This window comes from Pseudorca crassidens, chromosome 7, assembly GCF_039906515.1.
Source record: "Pseudorca crassidens isolate mPseCra1 chromosome 7, mPseCra1.hap1, whole genome shotgun sequence".
Classification (NCBI taxonomy): Eukaryota; Metazoa; Chordata; class Mammalia; order Artiodactyla; family Delphinidae; genus Pseudorca; species Pseudorca crassidens.
The window spans coordinates 18,162,386-18,177,888 of NC_090302.1; the positions used below are offsets into that span (position 1 = coordinate 18,162,386).

At 45.0% G+C, this 15,503-nt stretch overlaps 1 protein-coding gene across 2 annotated transcripts in view; it reads right to left on the reverse strand.

Annotated features, from left to right (window-relative positions):
* PAPPA (pappalysin 1) overlaps positions 1–15,503 on the reverse strand; it is a 254,987-nt gene that overhangs the window by 188,133 nt on the left and 51,351 nt on the right. For both annotated transcript variants that reach the window (XM_067743528.1, XM_067743530.1), the window contains 2 exons: positions 9,337–9,482; positions 4,741–5,034 (listed from right to left, as the gene is read on the reverse strand). In XM_067743528.1, coding sequence (XP_067599629.1) covers positions 4,741–5,034; positions 9,337–9,482 — 440 coding nt within the window. The remainder of the gene's footprint in view (positions 1–4,740; positions 5,035–9,336; positions 9,483–15,503) is intronic.

The following is a 15,503-nucleotide window of genomic DNA, read 5'->3' on the forward strand; positions in this document are numbered from 1 at the left end:
ATCTGCTATGCATCCTCAGTGATCACAGAACGTTCTATCATATAGGTACCTTGTGATTTACTTCAGCAACCCATTCTCTTTGGACTTGTAGGAAGCTTCTGTTTTTTCACACGTATAAAAGCACTTCTTTTCTATGCTTGGCAGACAGTAAATGTCTAATTAATATTTGGAGAATAAACATTGCTCAGAACATTTTTAGGACTAAACCTTTAAACACATCAACTGATTTATTTCCTTAGGATATACTTCTTAGAGGTGGGACTTCTGGGTCAAAACGTATGTGCATATTAAAAGAGACACACAGAACAACGGAGACAAGACACTTGCTCCCAAAGGGCGGGGAAGGCCTGGTTTCCACACTCTTGAGGAGGCAGGGCCTGGAGGGTCCTCTTGGTTGGCTCCCTATGGCCTATTACCTTCAGGAAGTAAAATCTGAGCTACTGCCCTTCTATCTGCCTGGGGATTATCCAACAGCTCAACGTGACCACACTCACCCGGTGCTCGACCTGGCTTGCCCCATCACCTGCCTGGTGTCTGCTTAATCTGAGCAATTGGGACTCTCTTAAACTTCCCCAGTATCAGAAAGGGAGCCAAATAATTCTTGCTTAAATGCAGGCTCTGCAATAGAAGGCATGCCTTGTTTTTTCTGTGTGACCCTGGGAAAGTGACTTAAACTCCCTAAGCCACACTTTCTACATCTGAAAAATGGGTGCAATAGTAACAGCATTTACTCCATTGGGTTATTTTGAGGATTCAATGAGACAAGCCTAAGAAGTGTTTCCCACAGCGTCTGGCATGCCACAGGTACTCAGTAATTTCTGTAGACCTGTCACCAGCCATGTTCAATTAATTAAAATTACTTAGGACTAACAATTCAGTTCCTCAGTCTCACTGGCCGTGCTTCAAGGGTTCAACAGCCACAAGCGGCTAACGGCTACCATACAGGGCAGCGCAGACACAGAACACATACAGCTCTGCAGCAAGTTGGAGGACCCAGGAAGGAAGGAACTCGGAGCAGCTGAGCCGGCAAGGTCTCCACCCTCTTGCCTTGACTGCAAACCCCCTGTGCATTGCTCTCCCCAGCCCTGAGAACCCGATCCTGGTCTGCATTTTGAATTTCATCCAGCTGCTTTTGTCACCTCATCTATCAGAGATCCTAAGGAAAACAAACATTTCAAAGTTCGTGGTTGCCTTGAATATGCTTTTGCGGGTGTAAGTTTGTTATCGTAGCTCAGTGAATTAGTTCTGCTGTTAATGGGTCACTGAGCTGAGGGGTTCCTTTAAAAAAACAACATTAAATCAATCACCCTTTAGATCTGTACAAAGGGGAACAAAAAAAGATTTAGTTTATGGGGGTCTGGTAGCTAGTGGCAGCTCCTGACCCCTAAGAGGCCGGCAAACTTCCAAACTCATGTTATTGTTTATTTTCCATGTGCATTGAGCTGGCCAAGGAAAGGTGCTATAGAAATGGAACGAAAGCAGGGCCCTGTGAGAGGACAGGGCACCGGATGTGAGATGCAGGCTTGGCTGGGAATGGGAGCCCAGCAGGAATCTGCTTTTGAGGAAATACCCAGTACTCGGGTCTTTTTTAGAGACCCAAACCTAAGGACCGTTTACGGTGCCAAGGGTAGGCACTGACCCTTCAAGAGACCTCAGGTGTGAACTGTAGGAACCTTAAACTGGAGAGGCCCCCAGAGGTCATCAGCCCAAATGGGAAACCAGGAAGACCCACGGGCAATCATTGAATTCATTGGGTCTCAGGAGGGAAATCCTCTCTTCAAATGCAATGTGAGGCAAAACTCCAACAGAAACGGAAAACTGTGGGAAGGGGGCTCCCCTGGTTCAAGCAGAGATGGAGGCCTAGAGGCACACAGCCGCTCAGGGCAGCCCCCCGAGGCGTATCTGTGGGACAGAGCTCGAAAGCCACCCAAAGTGCTCAATAACCCACTCGGCCATCAGCTAGGTCTCATTTGAAGAGAGGCATGAGAGTAAACGAGAAAAAAAAATACTTGGAGTCACCAAAATAAACAAGCAGCTCATGCAGCTCAATATCAAAAAAACAAACAACCCAATCCAACAATGGGCAGAAGACCTAAATAGACATTTCTCCAAAGAAGGTATACAGATTGCCAACAAACACATGAAAGGATGCTCAGCATCACTAATCATTAGGGAAATGCAAATCAAAACTACAATGAGGTATCACCTCATACTAGCGGTCAGAAAGGCCACCATCAAAAAATCTACAAACATATATACAATGGAATATTACTCAGCCAGAAAAAGGAACGAAACTGGGTCATTTGTTGAGACGTGGATGGATCTAGAGACTCATACGGAGTGAAGTAAGTCAGAAAGAGAAAAACAAATATTGTATATTAACGCATATATGTGGACCCTAGAAAAATGTACAGATGAACCGGTTTGCAGGGCAGAAACTGAGACACAGATGTAGAGAACAAATGTATGGCCACCAAGGGGGGAAAGCGGTAGGGGGGGCGGTGGTGGTGTGCTGAATTGGGCGATTGGGATTGACACGTATACACTGATGTGTATAAAATTGATGACTAATAAGGACCTGCTGTATAAAAAATATAAATAAAATAAAATTCAAAAATTAAAAAAAAATCAACAAACAATAAATGCTGGAGAGGGTGTGGAGAAAAGGGAACCTTCCTGCACTGTTGGTGGGAATGTAAATTGATAGAGCCACTATGGAGAACAGTATGGAGGTTCCTTAAAAAACTAAAAATAGAACTACCATACGACCCAGCAATCCCACTACTGGGCATATACCCTGAGAAAACCATAATTCAAAAAGAGTCATGTACCACAGTGTTCATTGCAGCTCTATTTAACAATAGCCAGGACATGGAAGCAGCCTAAGTGTCCATCAACAGATGAATGGTTAAAGAAGATGTGGCACATATATACAATGGAATATTACTCAGCCATAAAAAAGAAATGAAACTGAGTTATTTGTAGTGAGGTGGATGGACCTACAGTCTGTCATACAGAGTGAAGTAAGTCAGAAACAGAAAAACAAATACCATGTGCTAACACATATATATGCATCTAAAAAAAAAAAAAAAAGTGGTTCTGATGAACCTAGGGGCAGGACAGGAATAAAGACACAGACGTAGAGAATGGACTTGAGGACACGGGGAGGGGGAAGGGTAAGCTGGGACGAAGTGAGAGAATGGCATGGACATATACACACTACCAAATGTAAAATAGATAGCTAGTGGGAAGCAGCCACATAGCACAGGGAGATCAGCTCAGTGCTCTGTGACCACCTACAGGGGTGGGATAGGGAGGGTGGGAGGGAGACGCAAGAGGGAGGAGATATGGGGATATATGTATATGTATAGCTGATTCACTTTGTTTTACAGCAGCAACTAACACAACAATGGAAAGCAATTATACTCCAATAAAGATGTTAAAAAAATAAAATAAAATAAAATTAGAGATTTAACTAAGCAATTCCATTGTAAAAAAAAACAAAACAAAAACCTTTGAGTCAGATGTGCGACCTGGGGCCAAAGACTTCAGTCAGCCTATGGATTGTACTGTCACCTATGAAATGGTGATAGCTCCTACCTCATAGGTTTCTTGTGAGAATTAAATAAGATGGTGTATATTAAAGTCCTTTATGAACAGTAAGCTTTTTTACAAGTAGAAATATTATTATTGATAAGAATCAATTTTATATGCCTGTTATTACAGAATTTATTCATTTTCCTCCCCTCCTGCGTTTCTCTTTCCCTTCTTCCCTCCTTCCTCCCTTTCTTCTTAACAAACATTTTTAAAGCACAAGGCCCTGTGCTAGGTACTGAGAATACAGTGATGTATTTAGGGGCAAGCTCTGCCTTCACAGATCTCGCTTGTTTTGGTTGGTGGAAAGGAACACTTAAGTTGAATATTATAATAGAATTGGATGCTGGGCTACCATGTGCAACTTTGCAGGTGGTGCCTTACCCAAAAGCTCTTGGTTAGGCGGCCAGTAGTGAGGGCTGTGACTGCCCTAAGGAAGGGATATCTTTTTCTGATTTGCCAAAGATGTTATAAGGGCTGGAAGTGGCCTTGATATACACTAAAAGGAAGTACAGGGCATCCTAGAATCCAAAGAATGAGTCTTTAACGCTGTTACTGATGGTATGAAAAAGGGCTTTGAAAGGATATATGCAGTTAGGAGAAAAACATAACCAACTTATGTAATAATTTCATATTTGCAAAAGCACTCTATTTTTTTCTATAATAAAACACTAAAGGAGCATGTGAGAGTTCTGTGTTTTAAAAAAAGTTTCAAAGAAATAAATAAATAAAGTTTCAAGCACCACCAACTTAGAAAACTACAGCTGCAAAACTAGGAGGAACCTTGGAGGTCAGTTCCAAAGATTCCACTTTCTTGAGAAAAGCGGGACCCAGAGAGGGCATGTGACAGACCCCAAGGCATTAGGTGGCCCTGTGGCAGAGCTGCGCCTTCTGCGCAGGTTTCCCTACTTTCAGTCCTGGTGAGCTGCCTGAAGTATCTTTCTGAGGAGCCCTCAGATACAACATCTTCCTTGTATCCACGAGGTGCTCATGGAAGGAATATTATCTTGATTATTTGGGATAAGGAATTGTTGGGATGAAGAAATCTCAGAAAAGGCAAGCAGCTTGCTCGAGGCTTCTCTGAGCCAGGACCAGAGGCCACGTCTGACACCCAGCCCCGTGCACCCTGCAGAGTGTGGGCCTTACCTGCATAGCTCATGAAGTTGCTGTAAGGAGTGTTGAAGAAGCTGTTAAAGCCACAGGTGTCATTCCCTGGCCCCGGGTCACCGCAGAACTTGTGCTTTGGGGCTGGGTTGGTGTCACTGCAGAGGTCTCCGGTCTCGAAGGAGGGCTCTGTCTCCATGCAGGGGTCACTGCAAGATTGGATTTCTGAGATGCCTCGGAAGATGTGATAGAGGCCCAGGCTGTGCCCGATCTCATGGATCATGGTGTGGGTGTGCCCAGGAATGCCATAGAAAGATGGATTCAAGACAATGCCACCTGCAAGGGGAAAGCCAGAGGATTAGGCAAACTGGGCACTCTGCTTCCTGATGCAGGTATCCCCAGATCAACCAAGGGTAAATGGGGTGCTGCCCAAAGTAACCACAGGCTTCTCCACCCTATGACTCCACTGCTGAGAGCTGTTGCGACTTGCGGTGTTAATCACTGATTGAGTAGAAAGGAGTCTCAAGTCATTTTGTGCAATCCCTTCATTTTTCAGTTGAAAACACCGATGCCTAAAAAAGTGAGGCAACTTAACCAAGGGGATTTCAAACTACTTAGACGAAGGGGCGTAATTAGAATTCAAGGACTTTGATTTCTGGGCTGGCCAGCGTTTCAGCTGCAGCTTCTTAGGAAGCGTGGCATGCCCTGGTTCCCAAACACTCTACCGGCATTTGCTCACATGAAGCCCTCATGGCGAGACACCTCGGTTCCGGTTCTCATTTTGCCTTCACTAACTCTGTGAAGTTGAGCAAATCGCTTGCCATCTCTGAATCCCGTTTCTGCAGCTCTGTGCCCTCTGAGAGTGAATATTCATGAAGTCCAGCACCATGGCGCGCTCACCATTATAACACCGGTCAAAACAGCCACTGTTTCTTGAGCATTCGTTATGTATCCTCAGGCTCTGTGCTCAGTGTCTAATGTGTCTAATCACACTGAATCCTCTCACAACCCAGTAAGAGGGGCACTGACTCACAGAGAGGTGAAGTAACTGGCCCATGATCGAATTAGTAAATGGGGAGCTGGAATCTGAACCCAAGATCCTTGGGTTCCAGAGCCAGGGATCTTAATCTGAGTCCTACTGCTGATGCTCACCACAGGGTCCAGAAGATGGCATCTCATTAAATGTATGTTGAATATTTGCTGAATGCCGACCCAATTAAAGATGTTTTGTGAGGCCTAAGTAATCACGCGTAGGCAGCCGGCACAGCACCTGACACACAGCAGGTGCCCTACTTACTGTCTAACCACGTGCTCCTCCAGGTGTAGCTCAAGAACGAGCAGCACCGGCATCACCTGGAGGGTGACTAAAAACGCAGACTCTTAGGCCCCACCCCAGACCTACAGAAGCAGAGCGAGTACTTTAACAACAGCCCCAGAGGACCTGCCTGTGCGTTCCTCATCTACCCCACGTCTTAAAAGATGGGGCTTTGCTTCACTTGGGCAGATAGATGGACCAGACGTCAGGAAAATCAATGGATAGCATGGCTCTATGTTCATTTTTAGGCACTGGAGAAATATATACAGGCTGGCAGAGAGATATTTCAACTGGAAAATCCAAGTGTGGGGAATTTCCTGGCGGTCCAGCGGTTAAGACTCGGTGCTTTCATTGCTGGGGGCGCAGATTCGATCCCTGTTCGGGTAACTGAGATCTCACAAGCCACGCGGGGTGGCCAAAGAAAAAAGAAGGAAATCCAAGTGTGTTTAAGGGAAGGTTAAGATGCAAGTCTGAGCAACCTGCAAGCAGTGACTGTGTGCAGAGCAGGATCTTATGAAAGAATGGAGAGGAGCCAGGGCCGTGCTGATTTGTGCTGGCAAGCCTGGAGCAGGCATGGGGGTAGTTTTATCTCGGACTGAACTGCTGGGAGGGCGAGGCTGCTCAGCCATGGGGCTCATGGAGTCTATTAATTCTGAACTGCTCAGAGCCTTCCAGCACAAAGATAAAGATGTACGAGAGGATGTGTGGGGCTGTGTGCACGCGCGTGTCTATGTGAGAAGGGGGAGGCAGAGGCAGGGAGGAAGAGAAATTGAGACAGGAAATCTCTCTCAATTATTTTCTGTCAATCATAATATGAAACATAATCACCTTCCCACCCAAGGCTTTTTCCAGGGATCGTGGCATAACAGCAGGAAAAGAGGGTAAAATATATATATATATGGTTCTAATAAATTGGGTTTGATTGGGCCTACTGCAGAGGAGTTGCTTATGATCAAGATATCTCAGGATGGGGAGACGGCAGCCTGGAGGCCAGCTGGAATTAGCTTGACATGGATTGCAATCTTCATTCTGTCTTGCACTGGCTGTGTCATCTTGGGAAAGTGACTTTGCATCTCTGGCGTGCTCTAAAATAAACAGCTACGATAGAGAGCGCCAATGCTTCTCTGTCTTTCCATGAAGCTTTAACATTGAGGTAAACGGGGAATGGGAGGCTGGCAGGACCCCTCAGGTATTTCCGGGGATAATGACAGGATTGCAGACTTAATGTCCAGCCTGGCTCTGTCTGTTTCACCTCATCCCCTCCCAACGCTCCCCTTTTCACAGAGCGACAGCACAGAGCTTGCGCCCTGTTCCACTGCTTCTCTTAAAAGGTGACATAGCTGGAGGCTGACATCATCCTGAAATCCTATAACATGCTATGGATTTATAGCCTTCTGTATTCCTGGTCCTGAGCCAGTCTCTGAGATTCACGGTATTATCAGGAGTATTTCTCTCTAATTTTAGAAGCCTGCTGTTCAACCCTTCTAAAACTCTGATCATGACGCTTTTGGTTGATTTTCCAAGAGGACAGAATTTCAGCACTGAGAAGGGTCCTTGGAGACCCTCTAAGTCTAACCTATTCCTTTAAAATCTGAAGAAACTGAGACCTGGAGAAGGAAAGAGTCTTGCCTAAGGCCATCCCGTTAAGTCACAGCTAAGAACAACCATGTATTTTGGCCCTGAACCAGCAAAATTACCATACACCATGTTAGGCATGTGACACGAGCTAATCAGCTTCAGCTTGCCTCAGCTGCACACTCTCTTTTGCCTCGCCCGTGTTTGTCTAGGTCTGCCTGTCTATCTGTCTACCCACCCATCATCTATCTCAGGGTTTCTCAACAACAGCACTACTGGTATTCTGGGCTGGATAATTCTTTACTGTGGGTATTGGAGGAGATCTAGCAGCATCGCTGGCCTCTACCCACTAGATGCCAGTAGCATTCCCCCATTTGTAAAATCCAAAATGTTCCCTAGACATTGTCAAGTGTCTCCTAGGGCATAAAAATCCACCCAGTTAGAACCACTGGATATTTATTTTTGTTTCTATCTATTTACACAACCACACATATGTGTGTGTGCACACACACAGACACACAAATTGGTTTCACTCTCTTAAAAACAACTAGGAAAAGACGGTGGTCTGGAGGGAACTCAGTCTAGAGTTTGACTCAACACAACTTTATTGTTTGAAGTTGCAGAGTCCCTTATCTCCAAGATATTGTGGATTTAGAGCAGCTGCTGGACTCTGGCTGTATCACCAGGAGACCAGACAGGCCTGAGGAAAGATCCAGCACCATCACTCTGCTGAGCCCTAACGTTCTCAGATGAAGGTACTCACTGAGTCATCACTATTCACTGGTGTACATAATAGGAACATTCTGACAAGGGGAAAAGAGCCAAATCAATGGCAGTGCCCTCAGTCAATGGAACATTATGTGGCTGTTAAAAAATATCTTGTCTTTAGAGAACTGGACATAACCTAGAGAGATGTTTTCCTCTTGTGATGTTAAATGAAAAAAAGTTGGGTGGGAAGTAATTTTGAAGACTGTTCAACATGGGAAAATGTAGATAGCATAATACTAAGTGAAAAAAAAAGAATATTAAGTGAAAAAGAAGGCATGCACGTATGCTATGATTTCAAATATGCACAAGCTGAAAAGCGCACGTCTACCTATAGACGTGTATTGGAAGAGAGCATGGGAAAATTAAAGAACAACGTTTGCTTACAGGGCCTGGTTCAGAAACCACTGTCATTTCTGACTTTTGGTGACTGGTTTGTGTAAAGGTCTGTCTTGTTTATGGATTTGAATAATTTGAATGTAAGAAGAGTTCCTGGTGGTGTTGCTGGGTGGAATATGGAGGAACAGGGAGTTCTTACGAACTCTCTCTTGCCTCTTTGGCATCTTTCAAGTCAACCCATCACTGGCTGGGCCAGCACAATGTGGTTACTAGGTAGAGAAGATATCTGCATGAACTAAGAGGCAGGGGGTATAAAGAGAAAGCAACAGATGGAGAGAGTTGGAAATTTAAATTCCAGTTGTGGTTCTGCTGCTGATTTGTGACCTTGGATAAGTCCCATTCCCTCTCTGGATCTTAAGTTTCTCCATTGGCAGAACAGGATTAATAACGTTGTGATATTTCTCAAAGCATCACTTGATGTGTGAAAGATAAGGAATGCTAAAGAGTTTTGAAAAATTAAAAAGTGATAAGTAAATAGGTTGTTCACCATCATCACTACCATGATCTCCATCATCATCATCCTTACTACTAAACGTATTCCTGTACTAATCCAATTTCTTCCTGAAGAAGTTTCTAATTCTCACCTAAATGCATTAGGGCCTCCTTGTCCCACGGCCAAGTTGCTACTCCTGCCAATTCCTCCTCCGAGGAGTTTGCAAAGAAGATATTGAGGTGTGTTGATCCATCCAGTCTAAGAATGTTCTTCAGCTCATTAACATCCAAGTATGCTCTGTAAGAGAAAAAGAACCTTGGCTGTCATCACCATCCAAAAAAGGTAGTATTCAAATAACAGGTACTCCCAAATTAATTGAGTCACGATGTGCCAGGCACTTGGCCAAGCATTTTATAAACATCGTCTCACTGACTGCCTCCAATAATCTTCTATGGTAAGTGAGATAATCCCATTTTACAGATGAAAAAATTAAGTCCTTGTGAGTTTAAGAAACTTGAAGACTGCTCAGCTTATAAACAACAGCAGAGTTCAGTTTAAAACCTAGATTTATCTCAAGTCAACATCTGTGCCCCTAAGGACTCTGCTATATGGACTGAGGATAGGGCAACATAATGTGGATATAGACTGAGAACAGACCATGGAAGAGATAACATGTATTCTAGCCTTGGCGTCTTCCCAACTTCATTCATTCACTATGGACCTCGGGCCACGTATTTGGCAAATACAAAGCTGTCCCAGGAGGCCTACTTTGCATCTCTACGCAAACCTTGCAAGGAGGTGTTATTACTCTGTTCTCAAGATAAGCAACATGTGGTCCAAAGTGATGAAACAGGTTGCCCGAAGTTGCAGAACTGGGTTTCAAGGCCAATTCTGTCTAGCTTGGAAACGTACGCTCTTTACGCTGGGGCGTGATCTGCCTCCCGTGGATGATTCTGCATTCTGTAAGCCTCTATTTCTTTGTCCATAAAATAGGCTAAGGGATATGGCATTTGGCGTAGCTGCCATCGTAGATATTTAGAATATAGACTGCCATGTTCGCAAAGTAAATTACTTCCCCACGCTACGATCATCAGCTCTTTAATACACCGAACAAACATATGTTGGAGAGAGAAAGAAATGGCCTTTGGAAAGAGACTGGCATATCCTAGGCGCACAATAAATAAGACTGCTTCCCTTGTGGAGTGTGATTCTCCGATCAGAATAGGAATGATACAGCTTTGGGTCAGTCACAGGCATATTATTATTATTTTTTAACCTCTTTATTGGAGTATAATTGCTTTACAACGGTGTGCTAGTTTCTGCTGTATAACAAAGTGAATCAGCTATACGTATACATACATCCCCATATCTCCTCCCTCTTGCATATCCCTCCCACCCTCCCTATCCCTCCCCTCTAGGTGGTCACAAAGCACCGAGCTGATCTCCCTGTGCTATGCGGCTGCTTCCCACTAGCTATCTATTTTAGATTTGGTAGCGTATATATGTCCATGCCACTGTCTCACTTCGTCCCAGCTTACCCTTCCCCCTCCCCGTGTCCTCAAGTCCATTCTCTACATCTGTGTCTTTATTCCTGTCCTGTCCCTAGGTTCTTCAGAACCTTTTTTTCTCTTTTTTTTAGATTCCATATATATGTGTTAGTATACGGTATTTGTTTTTCTGTTTCTGACTTACTTCACTCTGTATGACAGACTCTAGGTCCATCCACCTCACTACAAATAACTGTTTCATTTCTTTTTTATGGCTGAGTAATATTCCACTGTATATATGTGCCACGTCTTCTTTAACCATTCATCTGTCGATGGACACTTAGGTTGCTTCCATGTCCTGGTTATTGTTAAATAGAGTTGCAATGAACACTGTGGTACATGATTCTTTTTGAATTATGGTTTTCTCAGGGTATATGCCCAGTAGTGGGATTGCTGGGTCGTATGGTAGTTCTATTTTTAGTGTTTTAAGGAACCTCCATACTGTTCTCCATAGTGGCTGTATCAATTTACATTCCCACCAACAGTGCAAGAGGGTCCACACCCTCTCCAGCATTTATTGTTTGTAGACTTTTTGATGATGGCCATTCTGAATGGTGTGAGGTGATACCTCACTGTAGTTTTGATTTGCATTTCTCTAATGATTAGTGATGTCGAGCATCCTTTCTTGTGTTTGTTGGCAGTCTGTATATCTTCTTTGGAGAAATGTCTATTTAGGTCTTCTGCCGATTTTTGGATTGGGTTGTTTTTTTGATATTGAGCTGCATGAGCTGCTTGTAAATTTTGGAGATTAATCCTTTGTCAGTTGCTTCATTTGCAAATATTTTCTCCTATTCTGAGGGTTGTCTTTTCATCTTGTTTATGTTTTCCTTTGCTGTGCAAAAGCTTTTAAGTTTCATTAGGTCCCATTTGTTTATTTTTGTTTTTATTTCCATTTCTCTAGGAGGTGGGTCAAAAAGGATCTTGCTGTGATTTATGTCCTAGAGTGTTCTGCCTATGTTTTCCTCTAAGAGTTTTATAGTGTCTGGCCTTACATTTAGGTCTCTAATCCATTTGGAGTTTATTTTTGTATATGGTGTGAGGGAGTGTTCTCATTTCATTCTTTTACACGTAACTGTCCGGTTTTCCGAGCACCACTTATTGAAGAGGCTGCCTTTTCTCTGTTGTATATTCTTGGAGGCATATTATTTAATGGACCATTTTCTCAATTGACAGAGGGATCTTGCTCACCCGTGTGCTTCTTTCAGCCCCATTTTATGTCTGCCATCTTCTTTCTTAGGAATCCTTGTGAACAGCTGGTAAGCATTTCTTGAGTAAAGTTGGAAATGAATCAATGAATAAAAACATACATGAATAAGCAAGCAGGCAGCCTGATGTCGTAGGTGAGATAAAGCCTCTGAGTAATGATATTTAACGTTTGTTGGGCCCTTCCATGTGGTCTGACTTTACAAGGATTATCACCTTTAATCTTCTCAATAACACCGAGGTAGGTGGTATTATTATCCCCATTTTCCAGAGGAGGAAAAAGAGGCTTACAGAGCCTTCGTACCTCGCTCAGGTCACACAGCTAGTTGGGAGAGTTTCCCTTTCTCCCAGTGTGGTTTCTCACGGGGGCCAGTAGAACACTAACGATGCTGCCTTTCTCTTTCCCTCCTGGAATCACAGAAGGGGATCCCACATATGAAAGAGTGAAGTCAGAGATCCCCAGCAGGGCCTGCAAGACCCTGTTTCCCCCTTTAGCTTCTTCTCCCTCTGTTCCCTCTCTTGAATTTCTCACTGTGTGTTGTAGCACCCCCCGCCGGCCCCCCAAGATGCAGTGGCTTTATCCTCAGTGCCTTTACTCACGCTGTTCCCTCTGTCAGGGACTTGGCTCCCATTTTATCCCCTGATGAACAAATCCGAAGTCCATTCTGGTACCACTCCTCCAGGAAGACTTCCCTGAGTCCTATCTCACGTCCACCCCCTTTACCATCTCTGTACTCATCTACCTCCTATGAGTACTCGCTCTCACACCATTCCAAACACTCTACCTGTCTGTATCTACCACTGATTGTGGCTCCCAGCGGGCAGGGAATGTGCCTAATTCATCTCTGTTTACCCAGTTCTCTGCACAGGGCTTGACACTGGGCAAGCACTCAGGAGATGTTGATGGAGCTGAATTTACATTGGGAAATAGAAAACCTAAAACATTTAGGTCCCAGTCTCAGCTTCAGCACTTCCTTCCTATGAGGCCTCAGTTTCCTTATCAATATACTGGGATTAATAACAGCTGTCTGGTGCTTCCCAGGACATTTCTATGGGTCACAAACCTACACCTCCACTCCGACGGCAATAAGATATGTCTGAGACCTTACAGTGCACTCATGGCCGCCCACTGATCAAGAGCCCATGATAGTCAGGTGACGATAATTTTCGCAGCTTTTCCAAAAAAGGTGAGCATGAGTTGGAGACACAAGGAAGGCCTAGAAAGAGCACATCTGTGTATAGGTTGAGCTGGCTAGTAAGTCCAAGGACAGCCACGGAAGCTGAAATATTGACCCGAAATTTTGCCGCTATACCTCCTCTCCCCAGAGAGCCCACCTTCAGCTCTTTAGGCTAGAAGCCTCATAAGGAGTTTGAATGAGTTTTCTGATCCGAGTAGGGACGAGGAATGAGAAAGACAGCATGCAGTAAGCTTCTGCTGTGTGCCAGCCCCTGTGCTAGCTACACCTGTTGTCCCATCTCTTTGCAGTATTTTTGTTTTGTTTTGTTTTGTTTTGTTTTGCGGTACGCGGGCCTCTCACTGCTGTGGCCTCTCCCGTTGCGGAGCACAGGCTCCGGACGCGCAGGCTCAGTGGCCATGGCTCACGGGCCCAGCCGCTCCGCGGCATGTGGGATCCTCCCGGACTGGGGCACGAACCCGCATCCCCTGCATCGGCAGGCGGACTCTCAACCACTGCGCCACCAGGGAAGCCCTCTTTGCAGTATTTGAAGTCACGTAGCAGAGTGGGTAGGATGGCTCATTCTCAAGCCTGAGTCCTGGGTTTGAATCCAGCTCTTCCACTGGATGTCTGGGTCACCTTGGGCTATTTACTTAACCTCCTGCACCCCAGTTTCTTCATACACAAAACAAGGATGATAATAGTATCTACCTCATAGAGTTGTTCTGAGGATTTAGGATGTTAATAAAGAAAGTGTAAAGGGCTTAGAATAATACCTGGCACGTAGAAACCCCCGGGAAATGTTTAGCAATTCCTATTATTTATCCCCATCTTGCAGATGAAGGAACAGGGGTTCAGAGATCACATAAATACAGACAAGGCCAAGTCCAAATCGAGATGTGTCCAATTCTTCCCTCAACCTCACCCTCAAGTCCAAGCTCACTCAGGGCCACTGTGAAAGGAAACAATGTGTGGGAGGAGAATGAAAACACAGAGAAGCCAAAATTTTCCTGGATCGGCCCTTTCCACATTATTTATTATTTTCTAATTGATTTGTCCATTTCCATCAAGCGTTCTCTCAGGCAGAGAACACAAATGCTATTAGAGAAAGTCACCTCTTTGCCCCTCTGCTCCAGGCTGAGAAAGCTTCAGGAGAGGAAGACAGGGGTGGGGCAGGGGCAGGGAGATGTTTTAATTGGTTGTTTATTCTCATATAATTGCAGAAACCAATCTTTTCAGGGGGTGGTATTCGTCCTGGCCCAAGGCAGAGATGTGGGATATTGAGGCCTCTCCCTTGCTTGTATGTGGGTGTTTTTTTTTTCTTCACACTTTGAGAAGCCCCCATTTCCCAAAAGAGGGGCCACTCAGGCCCTGATCCCACTGGCCCCTCTCCTCTCCGGCTCTTTTTTAGGGGGGGGGCGCACACAAAGGAAAACGGCTCTGTGGCCAAAAGATTTCCTTCTGCCGGCTGAGGTCTTCCCACCAGTTCAGAGCCAAGCTGGGGGTCTCCCAAAAGTATCGGGGGGAAAATCCTAGGGACAGGAATCCATGTATTTACCTTCCTCCCCCATCTCTTTAAGGTTTGTTTATTCCCTCTGTTGATGGATGGAGGAGGAAGCAGAGAAGGTCAAAGTGAGAAGGATCCTTAGGGTTTAGGGAGATGGGTTGATAAGAGGAGGAAAAGGGTTTGCTCAGGGCCACTTGCTTCCCATTTTGCCACTGCGGGGAGCTTGGCCCCCTGTGTATACTATAAATTGGCGAAATCTCTTTAAAAAAAAAAAAACTACACCCTCAAATCAATCCAAATCCCAAACTCTGTGTCTTTATTAATTTATGCGCAGGTACTACTCAGCTGGACAGACAGACAGACCTAGATCCATGGGCGAGTTGCCCTGCCTCTCTGAGTCTCAGCTAGCTCATGGGGATACCAGAGCGATGAAATGAGTGCCACGCTGGCACAAAGTCCCCTCCATATTCTGGTCTCCTATTTCCTTCTACTGGGAAGAAACCTAAACTGACAGTCTGCCGTCCGGGTGGCTCTCCCCATCTCGGCTTTCAGTGTCTCATCCCTACCACCCAATCTTCTCCTCCCTCCCACAAACTCCAACTCAAGTTACTATGGTTTCCTCATCCCGAGAACCTCTGGTTTTCCCCAATCATGCCCATTCATGAAGCATGTCCATCAGTTTCTCTTCTCTGCCTTACGAGCTCTCTTCCTGAATCTCAGCCTTTTAAAATCTTACCCTCCCTGCTAAGCTCAGCTTACGTGTAATGTATACCGTGTGGCCACTCCGGACCACCCTCCCCTGTAAAATGGGGCGATGATGTCCACCCTTCAGGGGTGTCAGGAGGACCAAAGGCAGTGCAGAAAAGGTTCCTCGCACAGTGTCTGG